At 36.6% G+C, this 23,593-nt stretch overlaps 1 protein-coding gene across 1 annotated transcript in view; it reads left to right on the top strand.

Moving 5' to 3' along the window:
- Rictor (RPTOR independent companion of MTOR complex 2) overlaps window positions 1-23,593 on the top strand; it is a 101,841-nt gene that overhangs the window by 26,817 nt on the left and 51,431 nt on the right. The window contains exons 3-6 of the mRNA XM_051182506.1: window positions 8,523-8,620; window positions 15,540-15,604; window positions 16,596-16,727; window positions 21,640-21,703. Of these exons, the coding sequence (XP_051038463.1) occupies window positions 8,523-8,620; window positions 15,540-15,604; window positions 16,596-16,727; window positions 21,640-21,703 (359 nt within the window). The remainder of the gene's footprint in view (window positions 1-8,522; window positions 8,621-15,539; window positions 15,605-16,595; window positions 16,728-21,639; window positions 21,704-23,593) is intronic.

Consider the following 23,593-nt stretch of genomic DNA (forward strand, 5'->3'; position numbering starts at 1 on the left):
ATCGTCAAAGTATTCTTAATGCTGTTGAATATAGTCAAGGATACAGTTAAAACCAGTTTTGGGGTCTGCTCACTTATGCTATTTAGAATCATTACATTTATATTAATGTATTTACTCTTCTAAGAGATTTTATTATATAATGTTTAGATTAGATTTATTCATATAATTACTATATTCACAGAAGTAGGTAGGTATTCCTTGCCTATTAAATAATGATTTTTAAATAGAAAAAGAGCATTATAATTTTCTGATGCTCATATAGCATAGTGATTTTACTATTTCTGTATGGGTTATATAATCACTAATATATCTCTGAAAGGTAATTGCTTCTACTTTAAATATGAGCAAGTCTTGGATCATGAAAGTAATGCATCAAAGTACTCTGTAATAAAATCAATTAATTTAAAAAGACATAAATGAAACATTTGCTTGGGCTAACCACATAATTTTCACATGATTAGTCCATAAATGTTATTGTTAAGTGTATATCTTTTAATTACAGCTAGTATTTATGGAGTAGCTGTTACTATTTTCTACTGTAGATGTAAAATGGATTCATGTGAAGTTAAATGATTTAATAAGACTACATGGCTTGTAAGTGCATAAGCTAAATTTAAGTAGTTAATTTTATTTCAAAATTCACTTATAAATAGGATTTATAGTACATATTTATTGACAAACTACTAGCATAGTTAATTGTAGCAAGTTATAATAGAGTGTAAAACATTTAAAAATTAAATGTTTACTTGTGTACAATATTTACAGGTATTTATGTGATACTGCATAGAGAACTGAGCAAATAAATGAACGTACAAATGAATGGCTAGTTTATTATGATTTTCTGCAAGTAGTTTTGTGGATCTGTTCATATAGGGTATGTGTGAACAGAACCAAGGGTAACTGAATTAATTTGGTTTCTTTAGTTATCCTTGGTTTTGACAGTTTAATTCTGTTATCATTGGTTTCTTAAGTATAGATTGAACTTTCCAAATCTGGAAATTTTAAATAGAAATTATCATATCTGACCTCATGTGACAGATTCCAGTCAAAATACAGGTAGTGATAGGTGTGTATGATATAAGTGGATTTCATGTTTACATTCAGGGCTCTCCTCCTAGGGAGATCTTATTTTATATATACAAGTGTCTAGACTCTGAAGACATCTGAAATCCAGGCCATTTCAGGTCTCACGTGTTTCAGATGAGGATAGTCTTTCTGGGATATGTTTATGATTCAGAAAGAACTTTGTGCTATAATTAACACAAAGCAGAATATATCTGTCTTAGTTGGGGTTTCTAGTCCTGTGCAGCATGAGTTCTTATAGGTCTTAATAATAAAATTCTGGAGTCAGATATTATGGTGGGGAGAAATCTGAAATATCAGAGAAACAAAGCAGCCAGCAACTAGAAAGTTACAGCTTCCCCAGACTGCCTGTTTCAGACTGCCGCCTCATCTTGCATCAGTCTCTAGGAATCCTCACACTGCACCTGTCTCCTCCCACCTTCTATTCCTCTCTCCGCCCAGCCATATCACTGTTTCCACTTCCCTAGTGCTGGGATTAAAGATTTGTGATCCTAAATTGCTGGGATTACCTTTGTGTGAGTTCTGTTTCTTTCATTCATTAATATCATTCATATATATATATATATATATATATATATGTACACATACATACATACATACATAGATACATATCCTCTTCCCATGCCCCCCCCCATCCCCTCCATGGAGTTCCCCCATCCTCCGACTCCACAGGGAGGGTGATGCCTTCCAGGAGGGATCATCAAAATCTTTCAGGTCATTTGGAGTAGGGTCTAGGTCCTCCACCCCCCCCCCCCCCCGCCTCAAGGCTAAGGGAGTATCCCTCCATGGGGAATGTGCTCCCAAAGTCCTTTCGAGCACCAGGAATACATCCTGGTTCCATTGTCAGAGGTCCCTTAGACTGTCCAGGCCTTCTAATTGAGACCCATGATCAGGGGGTCTGAGTCAGTATAATGCTGGTTTCCCAGCTATCAGTCTGGGGGTTCATGAGCTCCCCCTTGTTCAGGTCAGCTGTCTGGGGTTTTGTAGCCTGGTCTTGACTCCTTTTCTCATCACTCTGTTTAGCTGTGAGTGTCTGCTTCTGTTTCCATCAGCTACTAGATGAGGGCTCTATGATGTCATATAAGTTAGTTATCAATCTCATCATGGAAGGGCATTTAAGATAGTCTTTCCATTGTTGCTCAGATTGTTAGTTGGGGTCATCCTTATAGATCTCTGGACATTTCTCTAGGTTCAGTTTTCTCTTCAAACCTATAGTGGCTCCCTCTATTATGGTCTCTCTCTCTCTCTCTTTTTTTTTTTTGCTCTTGTCTATTCATTCCCCCACTTAATCTTCCTGGTCCCACATGCTCTTCTCTCCTCCCCATTTTCTCCTAACTCTCTCTCCACTCACTGCCACTTCCCCCCTCTCCCTCAATATGCTCAGGAGATTTTGTTCCTTTACCCTTCTGTGTGGGACCTTGTATGAATCTCTTAGAATCCTCCTTGTATCCTATTTTCTCTGGTGGTGTGAATTATAGGCTGGTGATCCCTTGCTGTATGTCTAAAATCCATATATGAGTGAGTACATGCCATGTTCTTCTTTTTGTGGCTGAGTTACCTCACTCAGGATGGCTTCTTCAAGTTTCATCCATTTGCCTGTGAATTTCAAGATTCCATTGTTTTTTCTGCTGAGTAGTATTCCATTGTGTAAATATGCCACATCTTCTTTATCCATTCTTCAGTTGAGGGGCATCTAGGTTGCTTCCAGGTTGTTGCTATTATAAATAATGCTGCTATGGACATAGTGGAACAGATGTCTTTGTTGCATAGATGTGGATCATTTGGGTATATGCCTAAGAGGGGGATTGCTGGGTCCTGTGGTAGACTGATTCCCATTTTCCTGAGTAACCGCCATACTGATCTCCAAAATGGCTGTACAAGTTTGCACTCCCATCAGCAGTGGAGGAGTCTTCCCCTTTCTCCACATCCTTTCCAGCATAAGTTGTCATTTGTGTTTCTAATTTTAGCCATTCTGATAGGAGTAAGTTGGTATCTCAGAGTTGTTTTGATTTGCATTTCCCTGATGTCTAAGGATATTGAGCACTTTCTTAAGTGTCTTTCAGCCATTTTGGATTCCTCTATTGAGAATTCTCTATTCAGTTCTGTACCCCACTTTTTAATAGGGTTATTTGGTGTTTTGGTGACTAGTTTCTTGAGTTCTTTTTACATTTTGGAGGTCAGCCTTCTGTCAGATGTGGGATTGGTGAAGATCTTTTCCCAGTCTGTGGGCTGCCATTTGGTCTTGTCAACTGTGTCCTTTGCCTTACAGAAGCTTCCCAGATTCAGGAGGTCCCATTTATTAATTGTTTCTTTTTTAGACAGATTCAACCTCATGTAGCCTAGGATGGCCTTGAACTCACAGAGATCTGTCTGCCTCTGTCTCCTGAGTTCTATGATTAAAGTTGTGTGCCACTACTGCCTGGCCTCTGTGGCAAACTAGTGTGGTTAGCTCTGCCTTCAGATACTCAGGCAAGCTTTATGGACATAGTGGAACAGATGTCTTTGTTGCATAGATGTTAGTTTATAAACAAAATGTTACCACAGTGCTGTGATAAAAAACCATGACCAAGTAACTTGTGGGAGAATGGCTTTATGTCAGTTTATTTGAGTAGGCAGGGCAGGAACCTAGAGTCATGAGCTGATACAGAGGCTGTAGAGGAGTGCTGCTTACTTGATTTCTTAGCTTGCTTAGCCTGATTTCATATATCAATGAGGACCACCAGCCTATAGGTGGCCCCATCCATTGTGAGCTGGGCCCTCTCTTATGGTTTGTCAATCAAGAAAATGTTCCACAGGCTTGTCCACAGGTCAGTGTAACAGAAGGCATTTTCTCATAATGGAGGTTCCCTTGGATGACTAGCCAGCACAGTACCTGTTTTATGTATATCCTTAAATTTGATGGGTGTATGCACCACCAAATTAGACAAAAATTCCATCCCTAATCCTAAACCTTTCCCCTCTGTTTTCTGTTGGTTATTTCCTCTCCCAGCAGCCACGGTCTAATTCCTCTCACCATTACATTTCTTTATGCTTTAACTACGTATACCTGGAATGGCACAGTGTATATTTTGTGTTCTGGCTTCTTGTAAGATTTTGAGACTGTTGCATATTGTCCTAGGTGTTTTATTTTTGTTGATTAGTATTTCAGTGTTGTAACTACGCTACCATTTTATTAGTGGAACTTCTCGATCATAGTCACAGTAGTTGTACCAGTAGCTCTCTAACAAGAATGTAACTTCTTATACTGGCCCAAAGAGGGCTTCAAAGCCCTCTTCCTCCCCAGCATTTGGTGGTGCCTGACTTTTTGGTTTTTGCCCTTCTTACAAGTGATTCCTCTGTTATTTTCATTTTGTTTCCTCAGTTTTTGCTTTAGTTCAGTGCCTGGCCAACTGGAGAGGGTTCCTGACCACACTAAAGCAGATCTTCCCCAGTTAGTCTACTCAATATTTACATGCTAGTGTGGGTGTGTATGTGGATGTGATGAATACCCTTACATGCATTATTCAACCAAGGTCTTTAATCTAGTCAGGTTGGCAAGTAAAATTAGTTACCCCAGGAAGTTTAGCATGTTTTTGAATTCTCTTTTGTTATTTCCATTTCTTTTTTAAACCAAAAGTTACTTTTATATTCGGAAATACTCTACAAAACAAGCTTCAACATAGACAAAAATATATAGTACTCTGGCAAAAGCTGTATGTGTGTGTACTATGATTTCTGTATACCACAGTAAAATATATAGCACGTATTTATTATAATTTAATTATTTTGAAACTGTCTTTTCTCTTTTTTTACTTATAGTGTGGAAAGGCTGGACATGGTAGGTAATGATTGCAATCCCAGTACTGGGAAGCTGAGACTGGAGGATTGTTAATTTGAGGGGAGTTTTGGTCTATGTAGTGATAAACACTGTTTGGAAAAGCAAACAAGACAGATGCAGAAGGATGGATTACCTTGAGTTCAAGGCCATTCAGGGCTGCATTGCGAGATTGTGTCTCAAAAAACACAATAATAGGAATAGGCATGCAGTTATGTTCTTTTCTTCATAGCCATGGAACATAAATTCTATATTAATATTTTTACTCATTATGTAATACTCTCACTTTCTCAGTGTGGCTTTGAATTCCTGATCCATTTGATATCCCTCTGGGATTATAGGTGTAGACCATCAAGATAAACAGGTGAAACTACTGCCTTTACCCCCTGTCATACTGAGTCACATACAGTTCAGTAATGACATGTTTCTATACACCTCAGGTTCATATATTGAAATCCTAGTCCCCTGCTGCTGTTAAGAGGTTGAACCTTGGGAAGACACTTAGATCATGAGATAGTGAGAGGGTCTTTTGTCTAGTAGTCCCTTTTCTCCACCGCGTGAAGAAATAAATTAAAGGAAAAGAGGTCTGCTCCAACTCAACAAATTTGTTCTGGCCTTATGCTTGAAGCTTCCAAAACTGTGAGATAAATTTTGTTTCATAAGACACCTATGCAGTATTTCTGTTTCATGGAAGTTTGAACTAAACTATATTTATTTACTTACAAAGAAACTTTATGATCTTATCTGAGACTTCTACGAAAAAAAAAAAAAAGTTTACCAAACCCCATTCTAACAGGGAAAGAAGAAACTAGAAATTTATCATTTCATTACCAATACAAGTTAGACCCAATATAAGTTAGAGTTTCCTGATTGCAGCATTGTAGCACGTGAGTGTTAGATAGTATCTCAGTGTCTGAAAAGGCCTTTTTACTGTTTTGAGTTGGCCTGGGAAGCACATACTGTTTAGGGGAACTGTGTTTACAGCAACTATTTACAAAGAAACTGAACTTCTTTTATGTGGGGATTTATTATTTCTGATGTATTAAAGCTTGAGGGAAGGTCTGGAAACAAAGTTAGCCACAAGCCATAGAGGCCAGGCAATGATGATATACACCCTTAATCCCAGCAGCCATACTAGCAAGCCACAGAGCCAGGGAGTAACACATACCTTTAATTCCAGGACTCAAGAGACAAGCAGATGGATCTTTGTTAGTTCAAGGCCACACTGAGCTGCACAAAATTGACCCAGTCCTAAAGGGAATCAGCTCACACAAAGGTGATCTCAGCACTTGGGATCATACACGTTTAGTCCCAAGATTTGAATGGAATAAAAGGAAAAACCAAAGGGTCTCATGAGGTAGTTAGTCTCTAGCCACACTGTGGAGAGGCAGCAGCAATCTGAGCCTTGGCGGAGGGCTCGTGGAGACAGGACCAACCCTTTCAGTCTGAGGTAGAGAGCTAGTGGCCTGCTGCTTTGCTTCTCCTATCTTCACCTTGAACCCCAATATCTGCCTTGAGTTACACTGTTACAGTCTAAGGCCCTTGTTGAATGTAGCTTTTTTCCCTCTTATGTGGGGAGTATATGTATGAGATACCTGGCTTTTGCATGTGCTGTGTCCCCAGTGCCTGAGATGGGAGCTGAGAAAACTGAGTTCTTGGTTGATTCTTGTTGATTAGTGACCTGTGAGAAGATTGCACCCTTAACAACAGACTGTACTTTTAAATGTCAACAGTTTCAACCTAGAAACCTTGTGATGCCTCTTTCTAAAGCAGTCCTTTTAAAGCTGAATCTTATATGTTATTTAGATAGGAGTAGTTATTTAGATAGGAGTAACTAATGTCTTGTCACTTTGAGGAATTCTTTGGTTCCTAACTTTTTTTTTCCTTTCTTTTTTAATGGACTTTCTTCTTTGACTCTGCAAACTGCATAGATTCTAAGTTATATTATCTTGAAGCTTGTTGTAAAATCTTTGATCTTTTCAAACATTGCTAATTGATTAAGATGTTTCCTCCCTCATTCTTTATATATAAAATTTAGAAAAAGCAGTATTATGGAGTACCAGTAGTGACCTAAATCAGGCTTTTATAATTTTTTAAAGGATCCGATCTCACTTAATGCTATACTTTCATTCTACTTTAAGGTCTATTGTCTAAATCATTAATAAAGCCCATTGCCAATCTACTTAAAACTAAATTGAATTTATAAGAGATGAAGATGGAAAGGAAGGGGATGTTTTTTAGCAGGTTTCAGGGTCAAAGTAAAGGGAATTAGCAGTTTGGGGTACTGTGCTTGAAGGGGTATCAGCACTGTCATAGCCAACATCAAATATTATAGTGAAGTCAGGTAGAATAGAAGCTAAATGCAGAACAGGACAGTTTTGTTTGGTAAGGAAAACACTAATTACAACAAATAGTTGAGATTTTTTAAAAATCTTAAATGAAGTTACAGTGGCTCTTAAACTAAAATATGAGCAAAGTTATGTAATTTTAAAGATTCTATTTTTGTTTTATTTAAAACAAGATGTAAAAATATTAGTAAATTGAGAACTTTTGTGTTGTTTTTGAGGGATTGGTAAACTACTGCAGAACTGTGTCTGGCCATTGGTCTGCTCTTGTAAAGCAGGTGAACTGTGATAGGTTTTTGTGCTCATAGACTTCCAGTAGAATTTTATTATTGGCTGGGCACGCTGCAGCACACTTGGCAATCAGAACACAGATGTGTGAAGTTCCTTTCCTCCCACCTTTATGTGGCATAGGGGGATGGGACTGAGGTCATCAGGCTTGGTTACCTGCTGAGCCATCTTGCTGGCCCTCTTTCAGCAGTATTGAGCAATTTATTTATGATAAATTTTTGTCTAATTTCTCCATGTTCCTTCTGCTTGGAATCTTGAATTTATGACTTACTGTTTTTATCAAATTGGCAATACTCGAACTTAATGTCACATAGGGCTTTTTAACCTGGCTGTAAGGAAGGATACTCATCCTCCAGGTTTACTCCTGCTCTGCTGCCTCATCCCTCCCACACTCCTGCAGTGATTGTTGCTCTGCTGACCATCCCACAAGCCCCTTTGCCAGATCTTCAGTGCCTTTCTCTAGTAATTCGTGCTCTCTGTACACTTAGCTTTGTGTCTTTAACTCAGTTTGCCTAGATTTTTCCCTCCTTGTTACACTGTCTGAAAGTGTTTAAAGCAGTTAGCCAGTACAAGTGTAGGGCATCATGGGTGCTTCTCATTTTTTAGGGATTGTTGTTGTTTATTGCATATGTCCAGTCTTGTGAAAACTATACCCTAAAAAATGTTTTATTTTATGTTTTTGACTAATTAAAACTGGGCATTGTATTTGGTCTCTGTTGCTACCTAACAATCAAAAAAATAATAGTTATGTTGAGATTTATGATCTTGTGGCTTAATAATTCCAAGTGATACACAGTATTGGACAATAGGTATATGTGAGTGCAGTAGAAATGTGAAGGGAATTGAACTTTGGAGTCAACTAAATGCATGGATTTTGGGGTAAAGGGTTAGACTATAAACTGAGAACTAATATTATAGAGATTTGACACAGCATATTTTCTATGTTTTAATGCTCTTAAACTTATGTTAAAGTATTTTGTATTTTCTGCCAGAACCATCTGATAACTTAAGGGAGATCCTCCAGAATGTGGCCAAATTGCAAGGAGTATCAAATATGAGAAAGTTGGGCCATCTGAATAACTTCACTAAGGTAAGTAGCTTGAAACTATACTGCCACATTCTTTGAATACTAACTTGCCGAATTATTGAATTATTAGCTTATTTCTGATTTTTCTCATTGATTTCATCCTGTTTTAAGTTTCTGAGTTTTGCTGTTGTCTATGCTGATCTCAGAACCCCTGGCCTAGCTGTCAAATGATTTTAATAGGAGTATGTTCATACTATAGAAAGTTAGGTAGGCTCAGAAAATAAAGTCGAAGCAGGTCACCAAGAAGTCTATTATCCAACCTTTTATAGCATATTATGTTGGTTATATCAATATTAATTTGTTATGTATTTTAGAAAAAAATGTAATACTGAGACCTGTTTGTGTTTGTTCCCATAATCTGTACCTAAATTAGAGCTCAAGTGAAATACATTTTCTGGTTTTATTCCCTGTTATTAAATATCAGTTTTATTTTGCTAAGCTTTATGTAACTCAGATAAGCCCCCACTTGCCTGAGTTAAACTGTTAAAAAACACTTTTATTAGGTGTAGGAATGCTGTCATAACTGGTTTTGGACACCTCAGTGGCTCTACCTGTCTTGGTGCAGTTCAGGAATTGTTGTAAAGATGGTGCCGGCCTTAGTCCTAGAGCAACCTAGAGCAGTGCTGCCTAGTGGAGAGCTAGTGAGTACCAGGGAAGAAGCATGTGAATTGAATTCTCACAGCTTTCACTAAGCGATTCTGAATGATTGCTATTTGCTGTATCAGCCAAGAACATGTCATTTAACTCTTTAGACTACTTCTTCATAGTTAATGGAGTTTACACTTAACAAGATGTCTCAGTTCATGCTAGCCATGGTTCTAGCATTCATAACCAACTGTGGCTGCCAACTGGCAGGCATTAAACGGTACTGGGGTGGCACTTTTGGAGTGGGGTTTGTTTAACCCTTCACCTCTAGGGCAGTACAGTCTCTCCTTTCTCTGTTCCTGTCTTCTGTCTGTGTCCAGGCGCTGGTGTGTGGGGTTAGTTCCTTACTCTCCTTCCTCTCTTTTCTCCCTGGCTTCATCTAAACTTCTTTCATACCACTTCATTCGTTTATTTTCTCACTTGGTCTTTGCATTTTGGTGTGTGTCCCCAAGTTCTTCTCTCCTGCTTATCCTTTTTGTGCTGTCCACCACCCATCATTCCTTGTCCTTCCCTCCTCTCTCTCTCCTAATTCTTCTTTGCCTTGTTTGTCCTCCTCTTCCTGTGTATAGATTTCACCACTGTGCAGTGGTTTTTGTAATGACAGCTTAAGATTGTGTGTTTTGTATTTTTATATCATATTTTAAAAAATCCTTTTGCCTTTTTCATGGTGGCTTATTGTTGGCTGTCTCCAGACACTTGTGGGTTGGGAAACCAGGTAGTCAGACTGGGTAGGAAGTGTCTACAGGAACAAGTTAATGGTCTCAAGCATTGCCTCATAAAGAAACTCATTAACTTTAAACTTAATAAAATTTAATTTGGCTATTTAGTGATATAGGAGAAGCATGAAGCTTTAGTTTAAAATTTACAGTCTAACCCAAGAAACTAACAAAGTAATCCTGGGGAAATTCACAGGGATGTTAGTACCTTCAGATGTGGGACAGTGAGATAGCTCCACAACAGAGTGCATGGCAACTTGGGGCTTGTTTTACTTGGGTCTTTACTCTTTACCTGTTTGCTAGCTGTTCATTAACTCTAAGAAGGTAAGTCTGTTGAGTAGTTGAGTTGTAGGCTGTAGATCAGGGGTCTTCAGTGTTAGCACTCTTGACTTAACAGATTGGGTAATTACTTTGGAGAGCTTGAGCCTTGTTTCTGGCTCTACCCACTATATGACTGGAACATTTACTCACACACCCCCTGGTGATAAGCAAAAATATTCCCAGGAATAGCAAATGTTCCCTAGGAGGTACAATACCCTATTTAAGAAAAACTGCTCTTCCAAGTAAATGTGTTTCAATTTGGTTATAAAATTCAAGCACATACTGATTTTGATTATAATAGTAAACCTCTGGAATTCATATTATTACAGAGCTGGGTGCAAAGGTATGTATTGAGCTGGCATACTTACAAAGTTTGTATGTTTATGTTCTTTCTTAGTATAATTTAGAAGTTCCCAGAAGTCTCTTAAAAATGGTTTGATTGGCTAGCATTTGTTCTACTATTAAGTATAAGTCTAATTGTTAATGTTAATGGTACTGATGTTGTACAGGGTGAACTTCTTTCTTAAAACCACCTCATAGCTGTGAAGGGAGGGAGCTGGTGATGTGATCTTTTTGTCATGTGAATGCCACATGCCATGCTTGTCCTCTGACATCAACAGCAGTGTGTATAGCAGACTGATGATGAATAAAATCTTAGTGTTCAATTTTTAAGACAGACAACATGTTCAGAGTCTAAAGACCTGCCTTCTAAAGATGAGAATTTATTAGGCCCTTTCCATTCTAAAATTTTTAAAAGCTCTGAAAACATCTTTTTTGCTATTAAAAAAATTTAAGGTGTGTGTCTATGTGTGTTATAAAATGTGAAAATGGTGTAGAGATTTCACAGTAAAAAGTGAAAGCCTTTGCTACCATTCCCCCTTCAAAGCATTCTACTAGGGTTTCAGAGGTTATAACTAGATTGTGCTGACCTTTTTCTGGTAACAGTGTTTATGTGAGAGTGTTTATGTTGTAAGAATAAAATGAACTGAGAGTATTTTGTAACATGCTCAGTTTTACTTACATATTATTATATATGTACATTGTTTTTTGTCCTCCCTCCCTTCCTCCTTCCCTCCCTTCCTCCCTCCCTCCTTCCTTCCCTCCCTTTCTTTCTTTTTTTCCCCCCTGGATGTCCTGGAACTCTCTTTGCTCTTTGTAGACCAGGCAGGCCTTGAACTCACAGAGATCCACCTGCTTCTGCCTCCTGAGGTCTGGGATTAAAAGAATGCACTACCACTGCCCAGCTATATATATTTTTAGATGAATTTAAAATCTAAATGTCTATAAATATACATTTTTATGTGCAAACCTATGTATATTTACTTATAGAATGAATTCTTTCCCCATCGTAGTATACCATAAAATGCTTTTGTTTTCTAAATATACCATTGTAATTTTTATATTTGTCTCTATGTGTTTGTGCATATGTGTAAATTACCTTCTAAGAGTTGGGCTTGGTGGTGCAGTTTGTAATCCCAACTACTTTGAAGGCTAAGACAAAAGGATGTCAAGGATTTAGGGCTAGTGTGAGTGGGTAAAGGCATTGCTGCCAAGCCTAATGACTGAGTTCAATTCTAGGGACCCAAATAATGGAAGGAGAGAACTGACTACAACAGGTTGTCCTTTGACCTCTACACACTTAATGGCAGTGCATACGTGTGTTCACACATTTGCACACATACTATAAATAGATAAGAACATATACATGTAATTCAATTCAAGGACCTATCTGGGGAGATGACTTTTAGCAATCCGTAGTGGTACAGTTTTTTGTCTAGGGATGAGGTCTGCTGAGCTTTTCATCTTCCTCTATAGCCTATCTAGTAGTAGATGTTTTCATTGTTCATGTTATACTTAGGCAGTCTTATTTGTTGTGTTTTTATTTTCGAGACAGGGCTTTGGAGCCGTTCCTGGACCTAGCTCTGTAAACCAGGCTGGCCTCGAACTCACAGTGATCCACCTGTCTCTGCCTCCCGAGTGCTGGGGTTAAAGGTGTGCACCTCCAGCTCCTGGCTAGGCAATCATATTTGTGAGATTTCCTGGATATAGTTTCTCTGACTCCTTGGAGACACAATTTCGTAGCAAATTACCTGTTTTTGTAGCTCTTAAAATCTTTATTTACATCTCTGAATGTTGGGTGCAGGAGTTTGTTGTAGACACATCAGCTGGGACTAAGCTCCTTAATTCTACATTTTGATCCATTGTGATTTTTTGTAATGGTCTCCATCTGTTGCAAAGAGAAGTCTTTAATGAAGGGGCAATTCTTTAATATTAGAAATTAATAGCATAGATGTAATACTTATAAATCAACAAAAGTAGATTTTGTTTCTGATGGCTTTTTCCAAAAGTTAGCAAAGTATTATTAGTTTATATCCTCTTCAGCAGTAAGTCTTTTTATATGGTATCATATTTAACAAGTTTTTGCGAAATCAATTTTAAATGAAATTTTAAAATTACTTTATTTCTTAAATAAATTTCTTGTGCATTTTTATTTATTTTTGACTATTTTTATCTCCATTTTTTATATTATAAGCACCTGTACTAGCTTCCAGGTGACGTTAGCATTCTGAATTTTGTCCTTCCTAAATATTTTAAGCATTGGCCCATAGGAACTTAAAATAGTAGTATATTTGGTCATTGGGGCCCTTAGAAAAGGTAAATGAGGAAAAATGAGGAAATAAGGGCAGATCTAATGCATTATGACTGTTGTCCTTAGAAGAGATGAGGACACAGAGGTATACAGGGGAAAAGACATGTGAAGATACAAACGTCTGTCTGCAAGCCAGAGAGAAAGCAAGACTTGTGCCCACTTCAACTGAACTTTGCTCCTATAATCATGAGAAAGAAAATTCCTGTTGTATTTGTTTTGGGGGGCCTTGGCAAACTGTAAGAGAGTCTTAGTTTGCTATTTACTGCAGTCTCTTATTTTGAAAATAGGGTCTCATGTAGCCCAGGCTGTCCTCTGGAACCCACTCTGTAGCACCTATGTAGACCCCCTGTCCCTGCTTCCCAAGTACTGGGATTACAGATGTGCTACTACCATGATCAGCTCTTGTAAATGTATTTTTGACTAATATACTTTTACTTTTAGGTATGTAGTTGATCTTAAAACTTAGAAAAATACTACTGTTTTAAGTATATATGTATTTATTTAAAATTGTCCTTTAGTTTTAAGGAGCATTATATATTAAAACATAAAAATTAGAGGATGGGTTGGGATTTAGTGGGGGTGATAGGGGAGGATTCGAGGGTGAGGGAACTGGGATTGACATGTAAAACAACTTCGTTTCAAATTTAAATAAAAAAGGAAAAAAAATTAGAGGAAAATTCTTATTCTTTTGAAAACCTTGATTTAAGATGTGTCCCTTTCCTTGATGCTGTGGAGTATTTGTTTAATGATGCAAAATGTGTTGCATTCTGTTATGTTGCATTTCTTTAACTCTGTAAAGCTGTGTTTTTTTAATAAAGAGCTGAATGGCCAACAGCTAGGCAGGAGGAAAGATAGGCAGGGCTGGCATGCAGAAAGAATAAAGAGGAGGAGAAACTAGGGAGAAGAAGGCATGAGAAAAGGAGAAGGAGAGAACACCAGGGGCAGCCGCCCTGGAGTAAGAAGGGCAGTCATACAGAATAAAGAAGCATAAAAACCCTGAGGCAAAATGCAGTTAAAGAAACAGAGTAATTTAAGTTAGAAAAGCTGGCTAGAAGCAAGCCAAGCTAAGGCCAGACATTCACAAGTAAGAGTAAGCCTTTATGTATTCATTTGGGAGCTAGGTGGTGGATTCCCAAAGAATATGAGAGAGAGAAAAAAATATATGTATATGCATATCAACAACTACAAAACCCAAAATCTCTTTCCGTCATATTCCAAAATTAAGGATTCTATAATAGTGCAGTGACTGAGAATAGTTATTCTATGTCTGTTCTTATCTATTATTCTGTTTTGAACTTAAAAAAATTTTCCCCATGCCTTCTTTCCTATCTGTGAAGAGATTGGGAAGGTGTTTTGCATGTATGTACTGAAAGGATAGTAAACTTGTCAGTTTGTTCTTAGAGTTTGTTATTTTCACATTAACAGATACCAAGATCACCTAGGATTTTACTTTTCTGGCATCATAATGTGGAAGATTAGTAATACTTTGGAGACCTTTTTGATTTGTTAATATTAAAAGATTTACTGTTTCTTTAATCCATTTCAAGTAGTCCCAATATATGAGGAAGTTTTATCCAGCTTTTGAATAGAAACTAATTTTCAAATTTCAGACCTAAATTAGAACCACATGTAGCAAGTCACCTGTGTAGATTCCTTGTAACAATGCTTTCAATAACAGTAACCAGAGAAATTTTGAAGGCAGCAAACTACTTGGCCACCAAGAGGTGCAGGGGCCAAGTTGCAGAGAAGAGACTCTGTAGAAGCAAGCTTCCTTCTCAAATCTTATACTTAGGTAACCCTGGAAAGAACTGACTAGCTGGAAGACAGAAAAGACAGCTCCAGCTCCAGGAGGTCCCCTTAGTGTAATTGTTGAATACTGGGTATTTAACACCTAAACTAAGCAGAAAATTTGGCATTGAACTTTGTAGTATTTGTATAAAACATGACTTAAATTTATTAACCTGGGCACTAGAACTCTTAAGAGGCTTTCAGTTGAAGCCTTAGAGCTGAGGAAAATACGAGAGTGACTGAGTCCTTGCAGAGAGCCAGCTAACCTGTATTAAGCACTGTGCAGTGCCCATGGAGAAATTTGACCTTACTAATGGGGAAAATGTCATAGTTTGCAAAGATCACAGGAGCCACCAAAGGACAAGGCTGACTACGTGGCCAGATCACAAGAAAACATCTAATAAAAAGAGCCCCCAAGATGATCTCATCCATACCAGTTTCAAACCAGTATTTGCACTTACGTAACATTCCAGAAAATGGCTAAAAATGGGTGAAAAAATTAAGATTATGGCAGTGCTTGGAAACAGTGGCAACCATTGAGAGTGTTGTATAAGGCAGTAACATTGAGGGGCAAAAACGGAATGGTAGACAGTAATTCAAAAAGGGGAAGGAGAGTTAAATCTAAAATTGTGGCTAATAAAAAATAAGATTATAGAAATAATGCAGCATATTTTTGTTATAAAATTATAAATTTTTTTCAGAACTGTATTAAGGAAAAATGCCATGTTTTGAGCCTACAGTTGTGCACATAGATACATAAATCCAAATTCATATGTAAGATTTTGTTTGTTTCTTCTAACAGCTTCTTTGTGATATTGGCCATAGCGAAGAAAAATTGGGCTTTAATTATGAAGACATCATAATTTGGTAAGTTTAGATCAGTCTTCCCTTATTTTAGTAATTTCCATTGTAACAATTTAAATTAAAGTTATTATAACAGCAACACATGCTTAATTCTGTAGAAGCGGTGGTTCCCAGAAGGAAAAAATCAGGTTCTTCGGGGACTTTCTTGTGTCATGAGGCTTAATTGGGCTTTTGTGATTGCTGGATACAAAGAACTAAAGTTACTGATCAAAAATACCCAGACTTCTTTAAAGGTTAAAAGTAAATATTGATGTTGCAGACAGAATTTCTCTCACTGTTCCAAGGAATAATATGAGGCAATAAATCTAGGTTTTACCTAAGAAAGTGTTTACCTATTACAGATTCATTATATGTCAATAGGTTATTGATCTTGCTATTGATTTAAATTAATCATCCTTTGGGACTTGTCGAAACACAGATGCAAATAAAGAATACATTGTAGAAACATCTAAAGATACACTGAAAAGACTCTAGCAAATAAAGAATACATTGTAGAAACATCTAAAGATACACCGAAAAAACTCTATGTGATTTTTCCTTGCAGTCATACAAAATATGCCAGAATATGATTAGAACTCAACATTGGTTGGATTAGTAAGATTGGAGCGAGCACAGGTTAACAACATCACCAAGTGAAAGTCTCTATCTAGGAGTGTTTTGTTTGTTTGTTTTTGTCTTTTATAGAATTAATCATGCCTAACTAAAAGTTTGGGATAACCTCAGCTGAAGAAGAACTTGATCTGGGTGAATACCCTCAAGTATGAAAACATCTGAAGTGCCCCGAAGTGTGAGGCTTTGTTAGTTATCTCAAGTATCAAAAAGCTTGGGGTACTCAGTTTGGCATAGCTTTGGAAGTAGTCCCTGTGAAAAATACCAGGAATCAGAAATATGTCTCATCCCAAGCATTTCAGATGAGAGCTGGGTTACTACTGAAATTTTGTGTGTCTTTGAGACTCATGTTACAATAACAAATCATTTTTGTTTGTTTTCACAGTTTGCGTTTGGCTTTATTAAACGAAGCAAAAGAAGTGAGAGCAGCAGGGTTGCGAGCGCTGCGCTATCTCATACAAGATTCCAGTATTCTGCAGAAGGTGCTAAAACTGAAAGTGGACTATTTAATAGCTAGGTAATTTCCCTAGAATTGCTTCTGTTTTGTATGTTTTTAGAGTTTTGTGTTGAGTTCTAGCATAGTATCAACTGTGTACAGACTTTTGGTATAAAGCTTGATAATATACAAACAAATGATCACATAAGCCTAAGGTCATTTTCAGCATAACAGGAAGGCTGCATTATATCTCTAAGCAGTTGTAAAATAGTAAACTAGTTTTCCTGTCCTTGTGTTTCACATTATATATTAATATATATAAAAAACCAACACATGTAAGTATACATTGATTATTCTTTTCTCATCATCTGTAAGGCTGTTCTGTGTTGATATACTGTTTGTCTTTTAAATTTATCTTTGCTCTGTAGTATTTGGTTTTAAGATTAGAACACAATATAGTATGTTCATTCAGAATAGTTTTCAGTGTTGAGTTATTTTGAAAGAGTTTGCCTTGAAATTTTTGTGAAAGTCTTTGAGGCTTTCATTTCTTACAACTGTGTGTACAGATAGGAATGTTGGAACGTGATGTATGTGTGTTTAGCCTTGGGAGATAATATAACAAGAATGTTTTTAAAGAAATGGCACTAATAGTTTAGAGATCATGACCGGTTTGTGAGCTCGAGTTGAGTTGTTGGTTTTTGTTTTGTTTTTATGTTGTAGGTTTGTTTGATGGGGTTTCATTACATATTCCTGGCTGGCTTCAAATGTAGGATTTCCCTGCTTCAGCCTCTTGAATGTTACAGTTACAGACATGCATCAACATATGTGGCTTAGATTTTTATAATGGTATTTGTGACAAATGTAATTAACTTTTCTTTACTGTTTTTAGCTGCTAATATATAGAAAAATAGGGCATTTTGTTTTCTTCCATAGCAATCTTGGTAAATTCACTCTATAGTTCTAGTAGATTGCAAATTATATTGTGTTTCCTATGTGCATCAGCATTAATGACAGCGACGACTCTTATTTCTTCCAGTACTTTCAGCCTCCTTGGTCTTGCTTTACTATGTTGCTGAGAACTTAACTGAATTGAAATTTTCTTGAGTTCAGGTGGAAGGTATTAAGTATTTCACTGCAGCTTTATATGGCTGTTTGTTTGGTAAATTATCAGCGTTACTCACTTGTATTGTTGAAGTAAATACCACTTATTCATGATTGCTTGCCGTTTTTGTGTAAACTGAAGGCATTTGTCTTTTGTTTTTCACATCCATCAACTGAGTTGTTGCCCTGTATTCTGTGAACAATATTATGTAAATCTTATGACTTGTTTTAAAATGTCCCATACATGGTCAGAATAAACCAGTGAATCTTACAGGGTTGGAATTTTTATTTTCTAATTGTGGTTGGTTTACAACCATAATGCAACATTATGCCGTATCAACTATTTGTTTGGAACTTGCTAAGGCTTGTTTTGTTTTTGTTGCTTTTTCAAGGCAGATTTTCTCTGTAGCTTTGGAGTTTGTCCTAGAACTGGCTCTATAGACCAGGCTGGCCTTGAACTAAGGCTTGGTTTTGCGCTCAGCCTTTGGTAATTTTGAGATGTCTGTCTTCTTAATACTGTTTTGTTTCGTTTTTTTTTTTTTTTCCCTCCCCCCGAGTGCTGATCCTATAGCTCCAGCCTTTCACCTGCTGTATGTTTCCCTTTTGTATCTTTTCTTATATATTCAAGCTGTTTAACTTTACATATGGTATTTTTGTCACATCTATTCTTTGTACTGTTTTCTTTGTAGTTTTTGTTCTGTTTTGTGTTTTTAAGACAAGGTTTCACTCAAGTAGCTCAGGCTGGGCTTGATTTCTGGCCCTCTTATATCTTATGTTCTAAGTCCTGTGGTTGGGGGTCGCCACCGCACACAGCTGGCTTCTTTCTCGTTTTTTCATTTATATTTTTTGGTTAGTGGGTTTGCTTTTACTGGCCCAGGTCATTTTCCTGAAGTGTCTTAGCTTTGAGTCTTTTCTTTTTGTGTAGTTGTTCTGGGGACTGTTTTCTGTCCCTGTTGTATTTGTGCCTGTCATTCTTACTGCTAGCAAAACAGTGTAATACACCTTCAGCACTTTTCTACTTTTGTTTAGTGTTATAACCTAATACCTCATGTGCTTATTAGCTCTACCAACAGTCAGTCAGTCTGTCTGTCGTCTGTCTGTCTGTTGTATGTGAGTATTTGCCTACATGTACGTGTACTGTGTACCTGTCTGGTACCTGCAGAAGTCAGAAGGCACCAGAACCTTTAGAACTAGAGTTACTGATGGCTATGATCTACCATGTGAACTCAACCTGGGTCCTCTGCAGGAGCAGCAAGAGCTCTTAACCCAATGAGCCATCTTGCCAGCCCCATGTGCTAGGTCTTTTTCAATGTGTGTACATTGGTGTTTTCTGCCTGTTTCTTAGTGCCAGTCTTGTCTTGTGGTACCAGTCTCTTCTTTCTGCTTCCTTTGCTCCCAGCACCCTAAGGGGGCTGTAAGGGTTTTATCTGTTATATTTTACCCTCCCAGGGCATTCCATCTGCACTATGTTGAATCTTTATTAAAACCTATCATTGAATTTTTGTCTGGCACCCTTACAGTATTTTCCAATCTTTGCTGTTTTGTTTATTTTCATAGTTCAAGCCTTACTTTTTACTTACTTTTATTCCAGTCTATTCTGTCAGTAAGTCAGTCTCTTTAATGTTTTGTTTCAGTTATTGCCTTGTGATTTGTTACTCTTTAAAAGTTTGTTTCTGCTTTATTTCCCCATATTTTTATTTTCACATAGATTTTTAGTCTGACAATTCTTACTATGTAAACACTTGTATTCTTTTTTTCTGATGTTACTTTCTTTTGATTTGGAGTTCTTGGAACTTTTGTTTGGGTATTTGTTTTAAATCATGCCTCATAACAACCAATTATGTGCAAATGTTAGTGTTTAAAATTGTAAGCACTGCATCATATTATCATCTTCCTTTGAAGAGAATTTATTCCACAGACTTACCTTATTGCATTGAGTATATTAAACTAGTTTAGGGTTTGCTAATGTTCAAGGAAGTAGCAATTTGGAGTGTGCAGGTATTTAGCAGAGCCGCCAACTTGCCCAATCCCAGCCTGAGCATCTTTCTTGGTCTGTTATATATGTTCTGGCATCCGTTCCTATGTTTTTCACCTAGGTTTTTACTTGGCTTGGAGCCCGATTCTGCTCTTGTATGATGTAAAACCTGACAAGTGTTTTGGTGAGAACATTGCATACAGATTTTTAAGATCATATTCCTGTCATTTTCCTTTTTCAGGGCCTTATCTTCCCTCAAATTAAATCTCCCTTTTCAGTATACCAGAACCTACAGCTGGGGTTGGCAGATTTTCCCAATGGAAAAGGCCTGTTTGAATGTGGAGCTCCTTATGCTTGTCTTTGCAGGGTGATTCTCCATTTCTTCTTTATTAATAGTTTTCCGAAGTTAGTTTTTCAGTTTTGGCAGGAGGATTGGGCATGATCCAAGCTTCATGGCATTAGCCAAAAATGTAAATCTCTTCTGTGTGATTGTGTGTGTTTGTGTCTGTGTGGTTGTGTATGTGTGTGGGTGTGCATTGCTGGACTTGAACAAGTGGCCATTCTACCTCTCCCTCACTTGTTTTAAATATATTTGGACAAAACAGAAATGCTTTTGAATAACTTGCTTATCTATAAAATATTGGTTAGAGTACTGAACTGCCTAACATAATTGTGTTATTACATTTTACAAGGACATGTCAGCTAAGTGATATTTGATCAAATGTTTTTGAAGAGAATTCCAAATTCAAATTATTTAATACAATAGAATTCTTTTTTGTTTGTTTCTGGTTTTTTTTTTTTTTTTTTTTTTTTTTTTTTTTGAGACAGAGTTTCATTGTATAGCTCTGGCTATCCTGGAACTCACTTTGTAGATAGAATAGACTGGCCTCAAATTTCAAAGAGATCCACTTGCTTCTGCCTCCCAAGTGCTGGAATTAAATGTGTATCACTATGTCTGGCTAAAATAGAAATCTTACATTGAATAAAACTGTTGTTATAGACAAAATTTAAACCTTAATTAAATAATAAACTAACACAAGCTGGAAATATTTCCCCATATAATTTATACATCTCTGATACTTTTCTCTGTATATTGTGATTCTTTCTTTATAGATACTGATATTTTAAGTGATGTGTATGGGAACATTTATCACTAGAGATATGTAGTTAAATATTTGTTGTTACTGGGAAAGCAAGTACTATAGTCTTTGAAGTTTTAATTCACTATGTTGGATTATGAGGATAATCAGACCTAATGTTCTGCAAAATGTTTTTATATAGGATTTCTTTTTCTTTTCTTTTTTCTCCACATTACATAGTTTTCTTTATAGCCTGTCCTGGAACTATCTGTTTATCAGGCTTCCCTTGAACTAATAGAGATCCATCAGTATCTGCTTCCCAAGTGCTGGGATTAAATTCCTATGCCACACATGCCCAGCTGCAAGTACTTCTTTTTTTTTTTTTTTTTTTTTTTTTTTTTTTTGTTGTTGTTTTTGTTTTTTTTGCTAGGCAAAATGGAACATGCCTTTAATCCCAGAACTTAAGGTACAGTGCTAGAGGTCCAGGCTAGTCTGATCTACATGGAGATCTTCAGGCTATTCACAGTGAGACTCTTGTCTATTCTATTTAAACTAAAACTTAAAGTAATTTTTTTCCTTTTTTTTTTTTTTTTATTTTAATTTTGCAAGACAGGTTAACTGCCTTGGCTGTCCTGGAACTCACTCTGCAGACCAGGCTGGCCTTAGTCTCACTGAGATCCACCTGCTTCTGCCTCCTAAGAGCTGAGATTAAAGGAGTACACCCTCCCTCTCTGCATATGGATTCCAGTTCTGCTCAGTGTTTAGTTGTGGGTGTCTGCTTCTGTTTCCATCAGCTAATCCCAAGATTTCTAAATAACTGATGTTTTATATTATTTAGGTGCATTGACATCCAGCAGAGCAACGAGGTGGAGAGGACACAAGCACTTCGCTTGGTCAGAAAGGTATGTGTTACATGTGAGAGCATAAAGGCAAATGAGTGCTTCCATGTCAAATGCTTCCATATTTAGATGGTTGTAGAATATGTTTATTAAGATTTGAAGAATGGATTTTCATAAAACATTTTAATTTGTTATAAAGTAAGTACATCTGTTAAATGTTGTGGTAAGCATGAGTATTTGTTTTATTAGTCTATGTGATTGAGGATAGCTTCTTCGAAAATGACCATGCTGAGAGGTATTTCTGACTATAGTGGACATGTAAATGTAATTGCTAATTACTACTTTGTTATTAGAGAAAGGGTAATGCCCCAAACTATCTTCATAATCCTTTAATGTGTGATTTTTTTTTCTAGTTGGTAGTATAAAATATCACAAACACAAGCATGCTGCTTTTCAAGATAAGTTTGTACACAGCTCATGGGAACTTATGATGCTTTCCTATATAAGTGATACACAATTCAAGCTGTTAGCTTTCCTATATAAAATGCCACTATTGAAGCTGAGGAAACAATTTGGTTCAAGGCAGTCCACAAAGTTTCCGGGATTTCTTCACCGGTTTCACTTTTACTTGATAATGTGATATCCTTGTGACCAACATGGAAAGTGAAGAGAAAATAAATTTGATTGGGACACATCCTAAGACAAGTATCATGTTTTTCCCTCTGTAGGAAACCAATTCATAAAACTAATGCAGTATATTTTTGTGAATGTGAAATACCTAATACTATTTTTACTGGTATTTTAAAACTGGGTCTTGCTATGTGGCTGTAGCTGGGTGAAATACACTTTGTAGCCCAGGTTGGTTTCAAACTCTATCCCTCCTGCCTTAGCTTCCTTAATGTTAGACTTGTAATGTACCACTGTATTCGGCTGAAAATTATTTTATAGTTGAATTTATTAAGCATTTCTTCTTTATCTTATCTTTAAATCCATTGCATGGTCTAGATGGTAGACTGTAGAGTTAGTATGCTATTTTCTCCTTTCCCTCTTTTTTCTACCATAGTAAGGAATAAGGAAATGGATGCATTTCTTTAAAGAAGATTGAAATTCCAATAAAAGTGATATTGGAGAATGTCTTAGTTAAGGTCTCTCTGGCTATGAAGATCACAGCCCTGTTTTAAGTAAATTATTAGGTTAGAACTGTGATTTGGCTTTTCATACTTAAATTTTAAAATAATTTATACTATTTGTTCATAAATCTTTCCTAATGAAATGAGTAATTATGACAAGAAACAAATTTCTTTCTATAGTACTTATAACAATTTGGAGTTTCAACATGTATTACATTAAAAACTAATATATATTTCCTGCTAAAAGTAATAAACCTTAACATCTTAAAAAAATACCCTATATTTCCAAAAAAAGAAAATTAGTAAGAAGAGTGCCATTATTTTACAGTTTGTAAATAAATATATTAAGTTGGATCTTGATAAAAGACAGCTAGATTGTTACAATTGATCTCATTCTGTCATACAGAAGAAATAGAAAGGTTCAATATATGCTGAATAAATACAAGCTAGCACAGACAGAGTAGGTATAATAAAAAAGCAATGTATCTTTTAGTTACTAACAAAATAATTACATTACATTTCTACTAGAAATTCAAGGAAGAGCTAATACCAATACTTCTCAAATTGTTCCACACAATAGAAACAGAAGTTTCATTACCAAACTCTTTTTACAAGGCCACCATCACCTTCGATCCCAAGCCACACAAAGACACAACTAAGAAAGAAAACTACAGACCAATATCCCTCATGAACCTTGATGCAAAAATACTCAATAAAATACTGGCAAATTGAATCTGAGAAATCATCCACCATGACCAAGTAGGCTTCATCCCTGGGCTGCAGGGATGGTTTAGCATATGAAAATCTATCAACATGATCCACC

Source organism: Phodopus roborovskii, unplaced genomic scaffold (genome assembly GCF_943737965.1).
Source record: "Phodopus roborovskii unplaced genomic scaffold, PHOROB, whole genome shotgun sequence".
NCBI classification, from domain to species: Eukaryota; Metazoa; Chordata; class Mammalia; order Rodentia; family Cricetidae; genus Phodopus; species Phodopus roborovskii.